At 37.9% G+C, this 23,583-nt stretch overlaps 1 protein-coding gene across 1 annotated transcript; it reads left to right on the top strand.

Annotated features, from left to right (window-relative positions):
- The first annotated feature begins 10,610 nt into the window (after window positions 1-10,610).
- LOC145094188 (pyruvate dehydrogenase E1 component subunit alpha-3, chloroplastic-like) lies at window positions 10,611-13,643 on the top strand. The gene is made up of 3 exons (XM_079032491.1): window positions 10,611-11,021; window positions 11,223-12,003; window positions 13,187-13,643. Exons 1-3 carry the CDS (start codon window positions 10,761-10,763, stop codon window positions 13,462-13,464), a joined length of 1,320 nt encoding a protein of 439 aa, XP_078888617.1. The 5' UTR covers window positions 10,611-10,760; the 3' UTR covers window positions 13,465-13,643.
- The last annotated feature ends 9,940 nt before the right edge of the window (window positions 13,644-23,583 follow it).

Raw genomic sequence — 23,583 nt, 5'->3', positions numbered from 1 at the left:
CTTGGATATCTGTTGATTCGGTGGAAAAGGTACGAGTTTAATTATTCAAAACCCTGCGGGTTATGGAGCAGGTTTGGATCGGGTTTTGGAATTTGTTAAAAGGGTTTGGATCAAGGTCGATTCGCTCCAACCCACCCCATTTCCAGGTCTAATGTTAGACCAAGTTTATGTACGGATACATAAAGAGTTGGGCCACATGAACCATGGATCATTAAACCCATGGGTATGGATTTGGGTTATGGGTTATACCCATGACTCTTGGATTCCTCACACGTATAAATAGATGCTTCTAGCCCAAAAACCATGACTTACTCTAATCTTAGAGTTCATGGAGTTTTTGGTGCATGGAGAGTCTCTCTCAAGTTCATTCATTGTCCATGATGTGTTGTGATTCCACTTGAGGCTTCCACACTATTGGGGCTAAGCTCTTAAGGCTAGATACATCAAGACTTCAAGCTCCTCCACAAGGTAAGTTATCCTAACAAGATTGTCACACCCCCGAACCAGACGGCGGAAACGTCCGGGGGCTGTCGTGACTTCATTGAATACCATAACATTGAATATATATGAAACATAACATCATTCGTCACCATGCATTAACATAGTACAACTGATAAAGTTTACACTGAGTACATTGTCTTAGCATTACATTCCCAAAAATAAATTGTTCGGTTCATAGATAAACAAACTGCGAGCCATCACTGAGTACATTTTTCCTTCGGTTTACTTGTTACCTGAGAATACAAGTATTTTGAAAAACGTCAACATATGAAATGTTGGTGAGTTCATAAGCGGTATTTGAAAAACAACGTTTTGTATTGCTTTGAAAAAAACTACCAGAAAATCCGATATTTTGTGAAAAGAGTTTATGAAAAAGTTTGTGAAGATCCATAAGTATGCTTGTTTGTTTCTGTAGTTGTAAAAATTGTTCATTAAACTTGTATACATTTCGAAACCGTATGTGTTGAAAAACCCTGGGAAAACCCGATGTTTTCCTAACACTTTGAATTCCATGTAGTTGTTGTACCATCGCGGCGTGTGAAGTCATTGATTCCAGGCGACGTCAGATTATTGCGCATGGTGAATTGCTATAAACACGCGTTACGCAAACGACCAGTTTACAACTATACTAACGATCACGTAGGCGTCGTTCGTACTATTCACGTAATCCAACCGCCCTGACTTCTTGTAGTCCCACATCCGAAGAGAAAGAGGTCACGAAGACCTCGATAACTCCGTTAGTCGGTTGGGGATAAAAAGAGTGCGAAGGGCCCTTGACCCGACTCGCATTAGAATAACCGACTTTACTAGCAGTACCAAAGGACCCTTGGGGACCAATAGTATATGTGACAACCCGATATTTCAACTCTTTGTAATGACCTAAAAGGTCAAGTATTGTAACCACTTTTGAGTTAATAAAAGTAACTTTCATAATAAAATGTCCAAATAGTTCTATTTAAATTCCTTCTATGTTTAAATGTCTTTAAACCATGATCGTACGTAAAAAGAACGCCCAAATCCGACTTCGTATATTGAAGTTATGAATTTTCCAAGTTCAGCTTAGCAACAGACAGCTAAAAACTCGAATCGGAGATCGAGCAACTTTTGGCCGGAATGACCTAAACGAGAATCGAAGGTCTCGACAATGGTATTTCAGCGGTAAAAAGTCTGGCAAAAACCGACGTCAGATAAAGAAGTTATGAATTTTTGAAGAAATTCCTTAAACACGATGAGTTATAAAATAAATAATAAAAGTAATTTCGGAATTTGCCAACGGAGTCTAAACGAAAGTTGTAGAGCGTAGTCTCACCTACGCGTGGATATAAAGACCATCGAAAACGGAGTTCGTATGAAGAAGATATGAATTTTTGAAGTTTATTAAATAAAATTATATTTATTTAATTCAAAAATCAAGCATTATCCGAAGAGGAGTCAGCGTCCTCATCCGAGGTACGCGCTGCGTACCCCTGTACGCCCTGCGTACCCGAGGGCCTTGGCCTCTGATCGTCCACGTCGCCCTATGCGAGGCTGCCGACCCGTCCGACCGACCCGTCCGACCCGCCATCCCATCCGACCCGCCAGACTGATCCGTCCCATCCGAAGCCGAGGCAGTCGAGGCTTCGGTCATGCATGACATACGCGTACGCGCTGCGTACGAGCGTACGCCCCGCGTACGAGGCTTCTCAGACCCCCCTATAAATAGCATGCGAAGGCTTCCGAAAAACTTGCTCATTTCTCTCCTTTCTCTCACGATATTGCCTCGTTTTCCATGCCCATTCAAACCCGAAGCTCTGGTCTTTTTGCTCAAGTCCCGAGGGTCGATTTTACTCCCGAGATTCCTGAGAATCCCGAGAAAAATCCGTTTCCCGAGACGAAACTCTGCCCGGTTTTCCATCTCGCTATCTTCAAACTTTCAAGTGAGTTCATACCCCTTAATTTACCTTTTAAATGTTCTATAAATTCTTTTATATGCTTTCAAGGGGGGGGGGGATTACAAGTAAAACACACGAGTATTATCGTGTGTTACATAAAGAACTATTTTATATGCTTTTATATATCCAAATCACATGCGATTTACAAACTTTATAAGGAACTTTCATATATATAACATATGTTAAAATAGCATTCTATCTTTTGAAATATAAATTTGATGTAATGCATGTATAAACTAAACTTTTCTTAGATTATACTTGTCTATCTTAGACTCTACATCCAAAAATCTATGCTTTCATAACAAATGATTCCTTTTCTAGGTATTTCTAAACAAACGAGACACACTTTTAGAAAACTATAATAGGTATAGTTTTACGAACAAATTTCTAACTCTTATGTACTAGAAACATGAATTTCAAGAAGTCACTTTCGTATACAAGAATAAACGTAACATTTTAACAAGTAGATCTGTTTTTATACCACGGTTTTGTGAGACACTAACTTCATGTACGTTCGAGTACACATTTCAAGTCCTGTAGTATATACCAGAATCCCTTGGAGGGGGAGCATGGTGTTTGCGTATAGATCTATACGGGCTTGACAACCCGCGCCCTGACTGTTAGCTGCAGTCCACCGTTTGGGGTGACAAACGTCATAACATTCCAACGCCTGAAGAACGTTGTGTATAGGCATTCCGAGTCAATAGTATGGTTATAAAACTCACATGGGGTATTAAAAATGCATTGATTTACAAGGTTTTCAAACACATTGGTTATTTTACACTTACATACATTTTAGAAACAAACATTGGTCTTGAGTGAAGGCTACTTTTATACTAGTAGAAAATATAGGATTTTCTAAACACAAACAAACAAAGACAAAACATTTCATTTCATACAAACATTGTCACTTAAATACTTATGAAACTCACCAGCTTAAATGCTGATCTACTCTTTCAAAATTACTTGTATGTCCCAGGAAATCAGTAATTTCAGGTATTCGTTATGCTTTTGATGAAGGGATGTTGTGGCGTCAGTTTAATCTCGTATTTTGACATCATATTGTAATTGGTTTTGAACATGTAACTTTTGACAAATGTAAACTTTCAATTATATATATGATGGTTGTATTGCTTTCTTTACTATGTATTCATTTGTTACGTTACCACATGAAGTCATCCGCCCCCGAACGTTTCCGCCGTTCAGGTTTGGGGGTGTGACAGTATAAAAGCCATTGAAAGTCCTTTTACGCTGTGTTGGATCATGTAAGACCCAACAACTCGTAAGGTTGAAGTCTTCGGGCCTAAAGATCAGGTCATTGGGCTAGCTAGGCCCAACAAACAAGATTTTACACTTTGGGGCCCAAAGATGGTGCGTCGACGTCTGTGCACTCTCACGTGTGTATTGAATTCCCAAATGTTACTTGTATGAATCAAGTTATCGTCGTGTTAGTAGTTTCGGGTTGTTATTGATTCGAGACCGAATCAATACGTTTAACAACGATTTTTGGTATTGTTGTGTATTGTATTTCGTCGGTAGTCGCGGTGCCAATATTTGATCACGATGGGTGTATTGAATTAGCATTGAAAATTTTCTGTTTACAGCCCCTCTTTAATTTGTAAATTTACTTTTTCGACCCTTTAGATAAATAAATTTCCGGTTTAGTCCTTAAACCATTTTTCTTGTCATTTGAACACCAAAACTTATCGAAATTGATATTTTTTAGCATATTCTTAGTTGAAAACAGTTTTGTTCCCTGAAAATACAGTTTTCTCGGTTGTAACCCCTCTTTTTTGTAGTTTTTACAATTTTGGCCCAAATTGGAAATTTTTTGCAACTTTGGTCCTTTTTAATTTTGAAAAGCATTTTAAACCTTAGAAAAGGACTTGGAACACTAGTAGTCCACTGTTTTACAGAAAAACACAGTTTTAGCCCTTCAAAACAGAAAATTTCGCATATTGGGCCCTATTGGGCCAAAAATGCCATTTTTAGCCCATTAAGCTTGAAATTTATATTTTTAATCCTCCAAAAGAATGTATTTCCGGAAAACACTTTATTGAGACTGTTTTGACTCATCTCACCCATCAGAATTCGTAATATGTCATTTTGGGCCCTTTAACTTTATATTTTTTTTAACATTTTGTGTCCAAAAATTGAGTTTTTAGCCCAAAGAAGATGTTATTAAGCCACTTAGCTATTTTTCTTGAAATACTTTGTATGTAGAAATATAATTGATGCTAGTATCATTTAACATAAAGTATATCTCAATTTTTAGGGGCTTATGACTAGATCCAACATCATAATCACACAAAAACACACATATAAGCATAGAAATCATACAAGGCATACAAATACATATAGATCTACACCTTTGCTTGTATTCCCCCCCCCCCCACAAAACTTATAAAACAGAAAAATAGGGAGTATGAAGCTCACCTTAGGGTGTGGTTTCGGTTCTTGAAGAAAAGATGGAAGAAAGCTTGGTGATTTTTGGCCTTAGCACCCTTTTCTTGAAGATCTCGAGTTTGAGGTGATTCTAGGATGCAAGATCATGATTTTTGCATGGATTAGGAAGAGATTTTTGATAAAACAAAGAATCTAAGTCATAGATCCAAGCATAACCTTACCTTAGATGAAGAGTTTGTGGAAATATCCTCTTGAAAACCTCCTAATTTTCGAGATCTTGATGAAAGATGGAGGGAGTTTTCTTGAGAGAGAGTTGTGAGAGAATTGTGTGTGTGTGTGTGTGATTCGGCCGAGAGTGAGAGAGGGAGAGAAGAAATGGACCTTGAGTTGATGTATTCATAGAAGTATGAGATGTTGCATGGAGATATGTGGGATATTAGTGAGGTGGCATGCATTAAGTCAACCCCTCCTCTTTTTTCTTGGATTTGGGCCTTGGGCCGAGAATGTGAAAGGAAAAAAAAATTGGGCTTTATTGCCCTCAAGCCCATATAGAAGTTAAGTTGGATGAGTCTTGACCTAAAAGAATTATAATATGATTTTCATACTTTGTTGGGCTAGTTTAGGTTAATCATGGCTCAAAACTTTTAATTTATTTCATTCTAGGCCCAATATGGCCCAAAATGTTGAAATAAATGAATGTGGGTCCAATTAGAGCCCATTTAAGGGTTCTAAGCCCATGATAGTCAAATTGGAAGCTTATTGGTCCATTGAGTCCAATAAGGAAGTCCTAGTCCAAAATAGACCTAACAAGAACTTCTAGGATTTCCAATTGCTTGATGACTATTTGTAGTATTTGTATGATGTATTTGATTGAAGTTTTTGATGTCATAATAATAGGTATCACACATGCTCTTAAGTTTTTGATTCAACATTTTACTTAAGTATTGTGATTACAAGACACAAAATTTCTAGTTGTGACAAAGATTCTTGTGTTGTATATGATAATTGTATGCTAGTATAGGTAATACCTTGGAAAGTTCATATTTGTATGTATAATAGAGAAAACATAGATCCAAGGTATTTAGGGTTGCATGTACACCTTAGGAGTGTTAGAATGCTCAAAACCCAACACAAAAGGTCCCACCTTTATTCACCTATATGAGGGATTTTGTGCTTAACACATTGTGAGAGCATGTTTTAGTATGTTGGAGAAAAATTACCATGCATGAACGTAAAGATTAAAGCTTTACGTGACAATGGAGTCCTGGGATGCTAGATCTAGTGCTTGGAGTGGTAGAGATGTTTTGAATCGTCTGAATGAGAAATCAGATTGAAGGGACTCACTGAATCTATGAGCTGACTCGACAAGTCGGCTGGGGTTTTCCCTCGAGGAGGCTAGACATAGGTGACCCAACGAGTTGGCGAGACAACTCGACGAGTCAAGGTGGATTTTCACGATAGGACAGAAGAAACAAAGGGGACTCGACGAGTCACATAAATGCACTCGACGACTCGGGTGAAGCATGGACTGTTGACTCGAGTTTGACTTCTGTTGACTTTAGGGTTTGGTCATACATGAGTAATGGAAACCATGGAGGGGTAAAATGATCTTTTACCCAATCCAAGAGCTAGAGAGAGAGAGAGAGTGAGAGAGAGAGAGAGAGAAAGGGGGGAACCTTTTGGTATATTGAGTATGAATAGAGTATTAATTAGAGATATTTATCCTATGTGTTTGGTGGAGGCTAGTTCGAGATTCCGTGTGCGAGATTGTCACTGTTGGGTTAAGAGCATTCTAACACTCCTAAGTGTACATGCAACCCTAAATACTTTGGATCTATGTTTTCTCTATTATACATGCAAATATGAATATTCTAAGGTATTACCTTATCTAGCATACAATCTCTTAGATACTTGGGTAATAAAAAGGATAGAATACATACCTTGTTGATGTAGCTTGACTCCATGATGCTCGAGAGCCTAGTGCCCCAGGTGTGACACCTCAAATGGTTAACACCAAATGCACATGGAATGACTTGAGAGAAAAAAGAACACTTCATAAAATCGGCTAGCCCTTTCTATCACACATAGTGGCCAATTTTTCCCAAGAATATGATCTTTATATAGTGTCACAATTAAGGTAAACCCTAATTGTCATGGCTTTCCATTTCCTTGGATCCATGGGTTCAAATACACCATGGAGCATCCTATGGGTTTTAGCCCAACTTGAAAATCCATGGAGTCTTAGCCCACTATAAAAGTATGGATGATTTACACAATCAACCTATATATTTAATTAGTCTTCTTTTGATCACTTAATTAATTATAGAGATCAATACTAATTAAATAATCTTATTAATATATTAGAACTTATAATATATTACCAAAATTTAAGTGTTATTTCTCTCATTTTAGTCAATCCAAATGCATGATGCCATGCAACCCAAATTGACCATGCCGAGTCGGGTCAAGTACATACCAAATATAGTTATGGACTTAGACACTAATCCAACAGTTACTTGCTAGCTTTCGAGGCGAGTCTTCTCACTATACTTACCAAGAGTGGTATCCTTGTGTGATTGAGATGTCTTATGTGCTTACCTGTGTTTTATGATATTCTGCATTATGTCTTTGTGATTTATGTTGAATATTGTTTTTATGAGCTTATTGAGTTGGGGCCGGAGGGTCCCACTAAGACACATTGACCGGAGGGTCTTATTGAGTTATGACCTAGAGTGGCTAATGAGATGTGTGTGGTATTTTGGGGAACTCACTAAGCTTCGTGCTTACCGTGTTATGTGATATGTGTTTCAGGTACTTTTCATGATATCGGGAAGGCGTCGGCTCGATTGTACACACGAGAGAAAGAGTTATGTTTGGAGGATCCTGGATTTGTGATAAACAATTTTAAATAAAAATGTGTTGATAAATTGTTACTTGTGATTTTGAGGAAATATGACATGTGTTTTATTGTGTTTTGAAATGAAAATTTTGTTTAAAAATTTACGGTGTTACAAAAGTTACATAAATGGTCCTTATGACATGAAGGGCAAATGAGTCATTTCAAAAGGGACTTAACTAAAAAAGTTAACACCGTTAGCCAAAAGGACTGTCTTTGCAAGACTTTAAAACCACAGGGACCATCTACGCACAAAATTTGTCATAAGGACTAAAGTTGGTCAATTGTGTCAACTACAAGGACCATTTATGTAATTTTGTCTAATTTAAATTTCGAAATTAAAAATCAATTAATTTTAATTTAAAAATAAACCAAATGATTTAATATTTATCTATTAATTAACAATTTAATTAAATATATTAAATAAATAAGGATTAACTAATTAAATTAATCAAATAATTTAATCATAATACTAACCCTTTAGTTTTCAAAAATTAGGGTGTAGAAGTTATCTAATTTTAATTATTTTTTTTAGGCAAGTGAAATAATAATTACCAAAATTTGGAAAACCTAATTAACTTACCATTTTCGAAGATCTTGGGGAGGAGGGCTAGGGTTTCTAAACCCTAACCCAAAATTTCGAAATCTAAGGGAAGGAGCTAGGGTTTCGAAAAATTCTAACCCTAGTCGAAATTCTTGCCTTTTAGGGTTTAATTATAGCTATTCAATTGAAAACAAACCAAACGTTCTGATACAACTTATAGGATTTAGGTAAAACAAATAAACTTAAAACCAAGTTCACATGCAACCTAAGGATCTATGTTTTCATTATTGAACCTATAACTAAGAAGTCAATTTTCGAAAAACATAAATAAGGGTTTAGGATTACATACCTTATTGTTATTATAGTAAATAACAACAACCTTTCACTTGTAGATCTTCTTGGAAGCAAGCACCACAATTGTCGTGTCTCTAATGGTTCACACCCAAGCTAACAAGGAGGACTATAGAGAGAGGAGAGGGGAGGTAAGATTTTCGGTCCGCCCTTTCTAAATAATAAGTGGCTGAAAATCAAAGGGCTAAGGTCCTTTATATAGTGGTACAAGGAAACCCTGTATAACCCTAATTAAAATATAATAATAATATTTCAAATTGGTAATTATCCAACTCCTTATTTATCCACATGAGATATTCTAGAAACCCTAGAATATCCCCTTAGAAACCATCCAACCCTAATGGTGGAAGGTTCTGGAGTCTTTTGTTCAACTATTGAACAATTGCACTTTAGACCCTGCACTTTTAATTCCGAAATTAATTTCAATTGATTTATGCTTAAATATTAATTAAATAATAGCTTTTCTAATTAATATATTATTTTCATAATACATTAATAAACTTTTTATTAATTTATTAATCACATAATAAATTAATCTCTCTCTAAAAGTCATCATGTCCAATTGCTAGGTTTGAAGGCAACCCAAAAGAATTGTGCTACTATCAATTAAAGTATATATCAATTATAGTTATGGGCTTAAATATCTAATCCAATAGAATTCTCATGTGATATGAAATAATAAAGGTGGATGTAAGAGAAGAAAAAAAAATTAATATAACAATGACGTGACACTTAGGTTGAAAGGAATATAAGGAAGAATTCCCTTCATCTTTATAACCATATTTAATAAGTAAAAATTAATAAAATATATATTTCTTAATGAAAGTTGCTATGTATTATATGTATTATTGAATGATTCAAAACATATAATTGATTATAACAAAACAAGGTGTTAGGATATGTTTTCGTTGTTAAAGCTATACTAATCGATTTAAATTTCCTATATTCTCATTGTTTAAAAAGTGTTAATGTGTTATAGATACAATAAAATGAAAATATTTTTCATATATTGTTTGATTATTGAACATTAAAATATTCTTTTGTTGTTAATCAACAAAATACTTTTATAATTTTTTTATCAATATATTCTAAAAAGAAAAAAGCCCAATTGTTTTTCCTTTTCTAATAAAACTATTACTATACTAGCTTTTTATATATAAAAAAGTAGATCATCGGTGTTTTTGTACTCCAATTTCACGTTAATCTTTTGAATATCATTTGAAGCGTAGTCGGAGGATTGTTGGCCATAATCGTGAGATACAACATATGGAATATTAAAATCGCAAATTTTGGTTTCCTCCAAATCATATCCAATGCGGTAATTAATTCAAAGAAAATAGAAAGACGTGATAAACACAGATTAAAGTTCATTTGTTGCGTCTTAGGATGGTGTCGAGATGAAGATACAACTATGATAAAAAAAAAATCTTTTAGTTTTTCGGTATGTGTATTAAATATGAAGAGAAGGGGTATGAGACTTTGAGATTTTCATTTTGTTAGTCTTTTGATTACAAAGATGTAAAAGAAAAATAAAAACAAATATAAATGATAAAATAGTTTGTTTTTTTTTTTTGGTTTTTTAAGTTGGTCAATGACCAAAACCGTAAGAGCATATGATATGAGTCTTCATAATGTTGTTACTACTGAGGTGACAGTCTCATAATAACATGGAGAATATCATCAATTTGTTTGTTATGATACTTCACGTTGACGTTACAGCATATTGAAATGAGAATTCAATACCATTTTTCTATATTTCTTTACCTATTACAATATTATAACATAGAACCATCATCTTCTATTGTTGTTAAGGCTGAGGTGGCATGTGAAATGATATTATAACACCTCCCATATCTAATGCTTTAAATTCAATGGACTGAAACATAGAAAATTGACCATGAGGGACCAAATTTGTAGTTTTCTCTAATTCTAATAAGTTAGAAGTTCATTGGGTTTACAGTTAAGACTTGAGAGTTGGGTGGACATCTTTCGTCTACAGATCAAACCAACGCCACATTTCCCCTCTTTGTCTCTCTTTTCTCGTTCTCTCCGCCTCTCTCCCTGTATATTTATTCATCTCCCCCATTTCAATTCCTAACCCCAAAGCTATTGCAGCTTAGCTTAGCTGACAATGGCTTTCTCTGGAAGCAAGATGATTATCCAGCCCCTCTCTCACTCTCTCCACGCCACTAGCAGATCAGACAACCCGCTTCTCTCCGATCCCTTTAGTAAGGCCGCTAAGCCCATCACCACTTCATCCCCTTTCCTTGGATCAACTCGAACCCTCCGACTCAATCAATCCGTTGCAACTGCTCAACGTCAAGCTGCTTCCCGAATCGTTGCTGTCTCCGATGTTTTCAAGGAAAAGAAGCTCAAATCCAAAACCAATCTCGTGCGTTCTCTCTTTCTACTGCGTTAATTTACTTGCTTTGAGATGTTCTTCCTTTTTTTTGGTAATGGCAATTATAAACAACTGATTGCTATATGTTGTTTTTTTTACCGAATTTTAATTGATATACATATCGAAATCGTGAAAAAGCTTTAGCTGAAGAGGAGTTAGTATATTATTACAAAATTGATTTGTGCGCTGCAGCTGCTGACGAAAGAAGAAGGTTTAGAAGTATACGAGGACATGATATTGGGCAGAGCTTTCGAGGACATGTGTGCCCAGATGTATTACAGAGGGAAAATGTTTGGTTTTGTCCATTTATACAACGGGCAAGAAGCTGTTTCCTCAGGATTCATCAAGCTGTTGAAGAAAGAGGACAGTGTTGTGAGCACCTATCGTGATCATGTTCATGCTCTGAGCAAGGGGGTGCCAGCACGTGCTGTGATGAGCGAGCTGTTTGGGAAGAAAACAGGGTGTTGCCGAGGTCAGGGTGGATCCATGCACATGTTCTCTGCTGAACACAATGTGCTTGGTGGGTTTGCCTTTATAGGAGAAGGCATCCCGGTTGCGACTGGTGCAGCATTCAGTAGCAAGTACAGGAGGGAAGTGTTGAAGGAAGCGGATTGTGATCATGTGACATTGGCGTTCTTTGGAGATGGGACTTGCAACAATGGGCAGTTCTTTGAGTGCTTGAACATGGCGGCTCTATGGAAACTGCCCATCATATTTGTGGTGGAGAACAATCTTTGGGCAATTGGGATGTCCCATCTGCGTTCAACTTCAGATCCAGAAATCTGGAAGAAGGGCCCCGCTTTTGGGATGCCAGGTGTCCATGTTGATGGCATGGATGTGTTGAAGGTCAGGGAGGTAGCAAAGGAGGCTATTGGAAGGGCTCGGAGAGGGGAAGGCCCCACTTTGGTTGAGTGTGAGACTTACAGATTTAGAGGACACTCTTTGGCTGATCCTGATGAGCTTCGTGACCCAGGTTAACTCAAAAACTTACCTGCTTTTACTCTCCACTCTTTCTTACTTACTTTCCAGACTCTTCTGACTTAATATCAACTCAAAAACTTTGCTTAATCTAATTAACTATTTGTCCTTTCTCTCTCAACTTCTCTCACGTTAAAGTTGACAGACATTCATCATCTAAACTGTTTTTCCGAATCCAAGGGTAAAATGGTCATTTAGTGTATCATTCACCTGCTCTGCTTCATCTATACAGTAAACTGTAAAGTGGTTGGATATGAAATGATAAAGTAATGTACACATAAAACCTTTTTTTTTTGGAGCAAATAAACCGTCTGAATGAGACTCTAGGACCATTTTACCCTTACATTCCAAAAAATAATTTTCACAATATTCATTAGTTTTGACAATATTCGTTGGTTCTAACATAACAAGAGTCAGGAGGCAAATAGGTAAATGCTTAGTGTCGTAATGCCTTAAGTCAGATTTTTTAGATTAACCCATTATCATTATGTCACTCCAGATTAAGTTCTTAACACATCAAGCTCATTTAGTAAAAAAGAAACAACCCCTTAAGGCAAGGGGCGTCTCATAGGATTTTAAAAGATTAATTGGAATGAAATTCCTTTCCAATCATATATATGCTTGTCAAAAAAAGGGGAGGGATTTGAACTCCTACAATTTTATCCAAATTCGGTATTTAAAATTTTTTGGAAATCCTTCCATAGGATCAAGAATCTGAGAAATCTTGGATTATAGGATATCTCCTTCCAAGATAATAGTTAAAACAGTACAGAAAAAGGTCATAAAAAATCATTTACATGAAGAAGCAAAAGAGCCCAAATCAAACAAGAATTAAGAGAAAATTGAAGAAATATGAAAACCCAATCAGAAAAGTTGTTAATAAGGTTTTGGAACAGAATTTCAATCTATAAATAATGGAGGCTATGGAATAGAGATTAGAAGAAACATAAAATTCTTGGCCTTTTCTTGGGTACATGGTCTGGGATTGCTGGAACTAGGTAGTAGGTAAATACCAGGTTCTATCTGTTTATGAGATTGATTTATAAGGCTCAACTAGTTTATATCATAATATAAACCAAAGAAGATGTTGATACTAAATAAAATAATCCCTTAGTATGATTGTATTGTATTGAGAAGTTGTTACTGATACTGAATATTCGTATTTTGTGGCATGGCAGCTGAGAAGGCACATTATGCAGCACGAGATCCAATAACAGGATTAAAGAGGTATCTGATTGAAAACAAACTGGCGAGTGAAGCAGATTTGAAGGCAATAGAGAAGAAGATAGATGAGGTGGTTGAAGAAGCTGTGGAGTTTGCAGATGAAAGCCCTGCTCCTTCAAGAAGCCAACTGCTGGAAAACGTGTTTGCTGATCCAAGAGGCTTTGGAATTGGACCTGATGGCAGTTACAGGTGTGAGGACCCCAAGTTTACTCAAGGCACTGCTCAGGTCTAATTATGGATATGTCTCTTTTCTTTCTTTCTTTTAATTCACCTCACCTCACCTCTTGTCTTTGTCCGCCACCCAGATTGATATTGCTGCTTATGTAACATTACAGCAGTTCTTGAATCATGATTGTAGTTGTGTTTTTTGATTTTGTTTCAAATTTTATGCTAAATATGCATATTTATAAAGCTGCAAACACAAAAACATTACTACACTCTTCTTATATCTTATACAGAACGAGAAGCAACCTTTACTTACCCATCCGCTTTGATACAATACAGAAACATATAATCTCACATTGAACAAATATACAAAACACCCTAATTAGAATTGAGTCACAACTTAGACAAAGGCCCAACATCTTGATCTAAGGCCCACTATTAAAGCGCAAATGTCTAACCTACATTAATGGGCTCAAGATCAAATTCCAAACTACAATGGGCCATATGGCCCAATAAGGTCTAATCATGACATCAATGCCCCAACTAGAACAAAAGTCCAATAATTCTAAATGGGACCAAGTCCAAGGCTGAATAAGGCCCAATAAGCTTGCAAGCCCAACGAAGCCCAACTCTCCTGTGGTGCGTACGCCCAACATACCACATCAATATGCTTAGCGTACTCGACCCTTTGGTCATACGCGTTGTGTGCTCGACCTTACGCCCAACATACAACCAGCCCAAGCACAAAAGTTTATTAAGTGCTTAATGCTTAAGATTTCAACATCTAACATCAGATCTGAGTCTATTAAGATATCCTAGGACATAAAGTTGGCAACTTTATGCCCTTGCAAGCCACATGGGTCCCCAATACTTCATTTCTTCCTAAGACCACATTTGAGACCTTAAACTCATGCATGGTCTCAATACAACCTTCAAGATGGCAACTTTATGCATCAAGCATGCTCAAGGAGCTTAGATCTAACAACCCTAGTATTTGGAGTTGCACAACTCACAAAAGAGGGTCTAAGAACCAAAAATAGACTTTATAACAAAACACTAACTCAAACTAGCAAAAGAGATGGCAAGGTTTGAGCTTTTTACCTCCACAAGCTTCCCAATGAGCTCCAAACGCAGGATCAAAAAGTTTTTCCACTTCCAATGCTTGCTTCTACTTCTTTCTCTTTGCTAGAACACCAAAAAGGAGGTATTTGAGGCACTCACAATCTCAAGACACAGACACAATGGGTTTTAGGGTTTTAGGTAGGGATGAGATTTAGAACCGGAACCGAAACCGGACTTGTTAGAACCGGAATATATAGAACCGGGTCCGGTTATGGGTTTAAAAATTGGCTTTATCCGGGTTCCGGGTAATCCAGGTTTGGGTCCATTGGGTCCGGGTAAACCGGGTCTAAAATCCGGAACCGGTTTTTGGAACCAGAACCACTTTTAGGGCCGGAACCGGTTTTTGTGAAACGTTTACAAGATGCATATCTTATTCGTTTCAACTCCAATTGACATACGGTTTTTTCCAACATGTAGTTTAGAGTTTGTACATGATTCTAGACTATAAATTTGTCATTTTTAGTTTTATATTCATTGACTTACAGTCCTCAAAAGTCGAGATATCAAAGCTAGAAGTTTTTAGTTTTTTAGTTTTTTTGTATTCGGTGAAAGTTTTAAAACATGCATATCTAATTCGTTTGAAGTCGGATGGACATGTGGTTTTTTCCAACTTCTAGTTTACAGTTTGTATATGAGTTTAGACTATAATTTTGTCATTTTTGGTTTAAAATTCAATGATTTACAGTCCTCCGAAGTCGGGATATCAAAACTGAAAATTTTCAACTTTTCAGCTATTTGTTTTTCTACTTTGTATTATGTGAAAATATTAACACAAGCATATCTCATTCGTTTAAAGTCGGATTGACATGCAGGTTTTTCCAGAGTGTATTTTAGAGTTTGTACATGATTTTAGACTCTAATTTTGTTAATTGTGATTTCGTATTCAATAAGTTACAGTCCCCCAAAGTCGGGATATCAATATGAAAATTTTCAAAGTTCAACCCACTAAGTAGTAAGTAATTACCAAAAAATTCTGGTTTTTTCGGGTTTTCCGGTTCTAAACCCACTTTATCCGGTTCCAACCTACCCACTTTGATGTTTTCGGGTTTTCCGGTTCTAGACCCACTTTACCCGGAACCATACCCGGAACCGAACCGGAACCGGTTTCTATATATCGGTCCGGTTTCCGATTCTATAAAATCCCGTTAACCGGTTCCGGGTTTTCCGGGCCCGGGTCCATCCGGTCCAGGTTTGGACCCACTTTCATCCCTAGCTTTAGGGACGTTTGGAAGTGATGGAGGCTGGTTAAGGTAAGGTCCAAATGACTTAAGGACGTTTATATAGGTCACAAATCCGAATATTAGGGTTTTGGTCTTCAGCCATGTACGCCCCGCGTGCCCCATGGTACGCCCTGTATACGTGGTACACCTCCGCAATCAACCCTCCCTAGTATGCTAAGCGTACCGATAAGTAGGCCCAACACACGAAGGGACCAAACATGCACTAATATTTCATTCTAAGGGAAAGAAAGGTAAATACCTGGATCCGACCTTTAGAAATCTACCCCACTTGAACTAGACTTTGTCCTCGAAGTCTGCTGGTACGAAAAGATCTGCATAATGCTTTCTCATTTCGTCTTATGGCTCCCAGGTCCATTCGGAGCGTCTACGGTGCTACCATTGCACCTTCACTAGCTTCACCTCTTTATATCGAAGAGCTTTAATCTTTTTATCCAGAACTGCAATGGGTTTTTCAACATAGTTCAGGCTCTTATCCACCTGAATATCACTAATGAAATTGATGGGTTTTATACAAACAATCATATGTGTGCATGCAACCCTAGAACTAGATCTATGTTTTCACTATTAGATACACAACATTATGAACCCATGAAGAACCCTAGCATGCTTCTATGGATTTCGGAATTCATAATATGAGATGTATTACATACCTCTTGTTGTTATGTAGTAATAACAACCTAAATCTTGAATCTCCTTATCCTTGAAAGCAAGTACCACAAGTGTAGTACCTCTAATGGCTCACAAACACCAAAAGCAAATGGAGAGGCAAGAGAGAGAGGGAGGAGGCTACAAAATCCGGCCTTAGGGTTCTCTTAGAAGCAAGTGGACGAATTTTGTAGCCTAGGGTCCTTATTTATACTGTGAGCAGCTAGGGTTTCCTCCAAAACCCTAATGGACAGCTTAGACATTAAGCAGCCCATGGAACCTTCTGGAATAAGGCCATGGACGAAAATATGATGGGCTCCTATCATAATTTCGTTCATCCCTTTGTCCTATTAGGTTTCCCAGCCAAAATCCAACTATCACACATTTGACAGTTTAAGTCCCTTTATTCAATTAATCTCTTTTAGCCACCAAATTAATTCTTAATTAATTTATGACTAATATTAATTAAATAATATGATTTATCTTTTAATATATTATTTTTATAATATATTAATAAACCATAATAAAGTCTTTCTCTATTATTTCTCCAATCAAGTTGCTTTGGTGAAAGCAACCCAAAAGGACCATGCACAACCGGGTCAAGTACTTATCAAATATGGTTATGGGCTTAGACACTAATCCAACAGTCTCCCACTTGGATAAGTCTAGTAACCATAAATGCAAGCAAAATCCGATTAGCAATTGTAGCTCTCAAAGACGTTGTCGAACTCTGATCTTATCAGTAAACTGTCCTTTAGATAAGGGAACGTATGATCCTCTATTCTAGATATTATGTGGACAATCACATGGAACATAGTCATACTTATTGTCCAACAGTTTGTTTCTCGATCTCAGATTCCTTTGACATAGAACTTAATTGAACACATCAATTCAGTCCTAACCGGGCCCGACACATAAGTCAAACCAAATCATCGAGGGGCGTTGATATCGCTTTTACCCTCTTAGGATAAAAGGAACAGATAAACTTCGACTTATATGCATTTAATATTCACTAATTAAATCATACACGACAATGTGTTTTATAACATCAAGTTACTGATGCGTTTTCGCATTATCAATGCACAACCAATCAGCAAATAATAAACCATATAACTAGGTTTTAAGACCATATGATATTATCGTCTTGCGATCACTCGTGATAAATTCCATGAAGTGATTCCAACAAGCGTGGGTTTATTCCAATGCTCAAAACTCGTTCATAAGCACTCATGAACGTTGTAGCAAACCTTTGCTATGTCTAATACCTTTCAGACAATCTACACACCAATTCATGATAGTCTGCATTCATACCTACTTCCAAAATATGAACGACTATGGACCGTTCGAATAATCTATTATTCAGGAAGTCAAAACATGCAAAATGAAACAATAGGTAAATGATTAACATAAGACAATAACTTTACTAATAAATAATACTCCTTTATTTAATCATCAAATGTCAATTACATTTATATATTACACGTTTCTAAACTATCTAATCTAAACTAATATCGTCCTTCCGCCCGATGCTCCTAGTGTGTTGCAAGTGCTTAACCCTACTCAGTCCCTTCGTAAGCGGATCTGCTGGGTTATCTTCTGACGATACCCTCTTCACTACGAGGAGTCGTTCTTCTACACGATGTCGAATAAAGTGATATTTTTTTCGATGTGCCGAGATCTACCGTGATCCCTCGGTTCCTTGGTCAAGGCAACCGCTCCTTCGTTATCACAGAAAATTTCCATGGGCTCCTGTATGGCTGGTACAACTCCAAGGTCTCCAATGAAACTCTTCAGCCATATTGCATGTTTTGATGCTTCACTCGCCGCAATGTACTCTGATTCGCATGTTGAATCAGCTACGGTTTCATGTTTGGAACTTTTCCAAGTCACTGCTCCTCCATTAAGGGTAAAGACCTAGCCCGACTGCGAACAGTAGTTGTCCCTATCGGTCTGAAAACTGGCGTCCCTATACCCTCGCACCTTTAAGTCATCACTCCCACTGAGGATAAGAAACCATTCCTTGTCCTCCGAAGGTACTTAAGAATATTCTTGACTGCGGTCCAATGTGCTTTGCCAGGGTTCCCTTGATATCTGCTGACCATGCTCAAAGCGAAGGCCACATCAGGGCGAGTACAAGTCATAGCATACATGATCGAGCCAACTGCGGAAGCGTAAGGTACTCGACTCATCTCTGCTATCTCGACTTCGGTACTCGGACATTGAGTCTTACTCAGTTTGGCATTACTTTGGAACGGTAACTCCCCTTTCTTGGACTTCTCCATACTAAAACGCTTTAGTACCTTGTCCAAGTAGGTACTCTGACTAAGTCCTATTAGTCTTTTTCTCCTGTTTCTCACTATCCTTATTCCTAAAATATAGGCAGCTTCTCCGAGGACCTTCATAGCAAAGCACTTCCCAAGCCAGGACTTTACTTCCTGCAGCATCGGGATGTCGTTTCCTATGAGTAGTATGTCATCGACATATAATACGAGGAAGCTCACTATACTCCCACTGGCTTTGACATATACACATGATTCATCCTCGCTTCGCAGAAAACCAAAATCTTTGACTTTCTTGTCGAAACAAAGATTCCATCTGCAAGATGTTTGCTTAAGTCCATAAATGGACGTCTCAAGCTTACACACTCTATTGGGATGCTTTGCATTGACAAAACCCTTTGGCTGAGCCATGTAAACATCCTCAGCCAACTTCCCATTAAGGAAAGCGGTTTTGACATCCATTTGTCATATTTCATAATCATGAAATGCAGCAATGGCCAGCATCACCCTAATAGACTTTATCTTTGCAACTGGTGAGAAGGTCTCATCATATTCAACTCCGGGAGTTTGAGTAAAACCTTTCGCAACCAATCGCGCCTTATTAGTGTGCACATTCCCATCCATGTCAGTCTTCTTCTTGAAGATCCACTTACACCCGACTGTCTTACGACCTGGTACATGATCAACCAAGCTCCAAACTTGGTTATCATACATGGACTGAATCTCGCTGTCCATTGCCTCTTTCCACTTTGCAGACTCCGGGCCTGCCATGGCTTCCTTGTAGCTGTTAGGTTCGTCCAAATTTATTAGTGTACTATCACTAATATACGTATCACCCTCGGTAGTTATATGAAAACTATACAACACGGGTGGAACACTAACTCTACTGGAACGTCTAAAAGTTAATGATTCGTCAATCGGTTCGACCGGAGTTTCCTCCTCGGGTTGAACGCCAGCGTTAGAGGTTCCTTCATCACTCAACTCTTGAAGCTCTTCAAGATCGATTTGCCTCCCACTGTCCCCTTGGCTTATGAGTTCTCGCTCTCGGAAAATCCCTCTCCTCGCAATGAAGACAACATTGTCACTCGGTCTATAAAAGAGATATCCAAAGGACTTTTGCGGGTAGCCGATGAAAATACATCGCTCACTACGATGTTCGAGCTTGTCGTGAGTCTCTCGTCTTACGAAAGCCTCACAACCCCAAACCTTGATATGTGCTAACGAGGGAGCCTTCCCTGTCCACATCTCGTGAGGTGTTTTGGTAACCTTCTTCGTAGGGACTAAGTTAAGGATATGGGTGGCAGTCTCTAAGGCATACCCCCAGAATGAGATAGGTAGTGAAGAACGACTCATCATGGAATGAACCATGTCGAGCAAGGTTCGATTACGCCTCTCATCCACACCATTCAACTGCGGTGTCCTAGGTGGCGTCAATTACGAAACTATTTTGCATTCCTTGAGGTACTTGTGGAATTCAAGACTTAGGTACTCTCCTCCTCGATCGGATCGAAGCATCTTGATTTTCCTGCCCAATTGATTCTCCACATCTTGTTTAAACATAAGCCAATGAGCTGGCATTTGTACCTTCGACCCACAAGTACAATGAAGAGACTCACCTCATTCGATACCAGATAAATCTCACACCCGGGCTACTAGTACGATAACCTCCTCACACTATACATATCAAACCAAACCCTAATTAATAATTAAGGTAATTATCCCAACTCAACAAGCCCAACTCTAATACCATTCCTTATTTGGACAAAAGACCATTTTGCCCACGGGTCAAAAAGTCAACAGTCAAACTGTAACATCCCACAAATCATGATAGGAAATTTCATTGTTCATTTAGATAAAACCATTGTTTTCATAAAGCCTAATTTACAAAACATAGGTGTGAAATACAGATATCCCAAAATCAGAATATCCAAAAACATGCAGAAAATTACAACAACAAGGAATGTGTACGATCAAGCCTTCACTTTCCCTCGATCATCTAAAGTACCTAAAACGAAGCAATTCACAACCATAAACCCAAACTTAGTGAGTTACCCAAAATACCCAACACTTCATATATATAATTATAGTGCATGCATATAGGATTTGTTGGCTCATGGCCTCAACCCAACCATCCTAGGTTTGTTGACATAATGTCTCAACACAACCATTTGGGTTTGTTTACATAGTTGTAACATCCATAAAAAGCATGCAAATTTTAAACTTTTTTTAAAACATTTAGAAACCAATAGTTAGTATAAATTTGTTATCAAAATAGTTCTACATCATAGTATCCCGGTACACAACGTCATAAAAAGTGAGGAATTGTACGATCACGCCTTTGCTTTCCCACGATCATTCGAGGGACCTGAAACCAAAACTGAAACTGTAAGCCCGAAGCTTAGTGAGTTCCCCCAAAATACTAATACATAACCAATAATACACATAATAACAGCATGTAATGGGTCCACAGCTCTACAAACTTGATTACCCCTTGGTCCCACAGTGTGAGTCTTGCTTGCCTTCCGGGCCTATAGCTCACATATGGCTTGCCTCCGAGCCCACATCATAAGTCTGGTTTGCTTTCGAGCCTACAACTTATTACTAGCTTGCACCCTTCAGTCCTAAGACGGAATGTAACTGATCAGCCCTCAGTGCGAGTCTGGCATGCTCCCTTGGCCCTCAGCTCACAACTGGAATGCTCCAATACCCTTAATCCCTCAGTACGAGTCTGGCATACCACTCGGTCCTCAACTCGTATCTGGTATGCTAATGAGTCCTCAGTATGAGTCTGGAATGCCTTCCCGGCCCTCAGCTCATATCTGGCATACTCCAGGGTTTGTTGGTCACCGCACGAAGTAGTGCAACCTCAACCCTACCCACACAACATGTCTACATATACAACTAAATGCATATACAGATAATCAAACAATGACACATGTAGTCCTACAGATCTACCAAACTAGCATAACAAACTAGCATGTATAACTATCTCATACTCAACATATCATCAACTACTGGGATATCAAATCCAATGGGCCGGCATTGGTGCCTTCGACCCCTTAATATAGTGAGGATAACTCACCTCGCAAGTAGTGTTGAAATGTACCGGAAGTCTCCGATCGCTGTCTCACCGAAAATCCCGAACTATCCAAAATAATAAATACTAAGTCAATACATAGAATATCAATCTTGACTAAGGGTCCACATAATCCATTTTGTCTTTTCTCTCTATTGGGCCAAGGCCTAAATGCCAAATCCATGCTCTTAAAAGTCCATATATTCAAATCCCATTAATGGCCTAATTTTCCCAATCGGGCCCAACTTCCTAATTGGGCCTTATTCTAGGATCCATTATCAAGACTGGCCCAAAACTTAATTATTCAGCAAGTCCAGCAAGGCCCAAGTGCAATTAGTCCAAAGGCGACCCAAACCCCGAAGCCCAATTCGTCAAGAGTCCAACAGAGGGCGTACGCGGGGCGTACTCCTCCGGTATGCTGGGCGTACTTCCGTTTTGCGTTGACCACCATCAGGGTGGTTGACTCAGTACGCTAAGAGTACAGAAATTACGTGGGGTGAACGCGAGTTTTATCAAAACTCTAAGAAGTGCTTAATGGCTTAAGCACTTAAGCCCAAACTTCAGATCCATCGACTAAATGTGCCTAAGACTCATAAAGTCTCGAACTTTAACACTTTGAACGTCCAGAAAGTTCTTAATGATGGGTTTTGGTCATAAGACATCCTATGTGCTCATACAAACCCTAATGCTTGGATCTAGGTTTCTCTATTGTACATGTAAGTTATCCAAGACTATAAACCCTAATTCTAACATATAAGTAATCATATTAACATAAGAATAGGTTTATAATATTACCTTGATTGTTATGTAGCAATAACAATCCCAAATCTCCTTGTATTGACTTTGGAAGGCTTAGAGTCACAATTGTCACTCCTCTAATGGTTCACAAACACCAAGAGCAAATGGAGAAGGTATAAAGAGAGAGGAGAGGTATAAGAATTCGTCCCTAAGATGCCTTAGGAAGGTCTGGATGAATTATGAGCCAAAGGGGTGTTTATATATAGGTGTAGAGATAGGGTTTCAGTCCTTATCCTTATCTAGTTGCTTGCCCACCAAGCAACCCATAAGATAAGCCTTGAATCCTTATCATGGCCGAATTCTAAGGCCTTATCACCTCAAATTCGTCCAACCTATCCTTAGGATAATCCTTACCCTATTTTGTAACTATCACATAATTACAATTCAGCCCCTCTAGTTTAATTAATTACATTTGATCACAAAATTAATTCTTAATTAATTATTGACCAATATTAATTAAACAAATATGATTTCTCCTTTAATATATTATTCTTATAACATATTAATAAATCATAATAACCTCTCTCTCTCTATTTATTTCTCCAATCAAGTTGCTTTGGTGAAGGCAACCTAAAAGGACCATGCACCATCGGGTCAAGTACATACCAAAATAGTTATGGACTTAGACACTAATCCAACAGTCTCCCATTTGGATAAGTCTAATAACTATTATGTGTATGACTTCAGATCCTGATCTGCAATCGTAGCTTTCCAAAGCCGCTGTCAACTCTGATCCTATTAGATACGCGTGTCCTTAGATAAGTGATCATATATTCCTCCATTCTAGATATCGTATGAGACATGATTTCAAATCATTCTCTTTGTACTATATCTCGATTCCTGATTTATGACGACTGACTAATTGAACAAATCAAATTAGCCCTAGCCCGGCCGAGCATTTACGTTTGTCATCACTAAATCATCGAGGGGCCCAAAGATATCGCTTTTATCCTACGTTGGATAAAAGGAACGGATAAACTTTGATACAATGCTTGCTTGCACTTACTCACTGAATCATACACAGC

Source organism: Lactuca serriola, chromosome 3 (genome assembly GCF_051521515.1).
Source record: "Lactuca serriola cultivar US96UC23 chromosome 3, Lser_US96UC23_V15, whole genome shotgun sequence".
Taxonomy (NCBI): domain Eukaryota; kingdom Viridiplantae; phylum Streptophyta; class Magnoliopsida; order Asterales; family Asteraceae; genus Lactuca; species Lactuca serriola.
This window is presented reverse-complemented; position numbering and strand designations above follow the sequence as displayed.

Excerpts from the sequence above, each read along its gene's own strand:
- LOC145094188 (XM_079032491.1), top strand. The coding sequence starts at position 10,761 with ATGGCTTTCTCTGGAAGCAAGATGATTATCCAGCCCCTCTCTCACTCT. Across the intron at positions 11,022-11,222 it reads TCAAATCCAAAACCAATCTC|CTGCTGACGAAAGAAGAAGG; the intron begins GTGCGTTCTCTC and ends TGTGCGCTGCAG. Across the intron at positions 12,004-13,186 it reads TGATGAGCTTCGTGACCCAG|CTGAGAAGGCACATTATGCA; the intron begins GTTAACTCAAAA and ends GTGGCATGGCAG.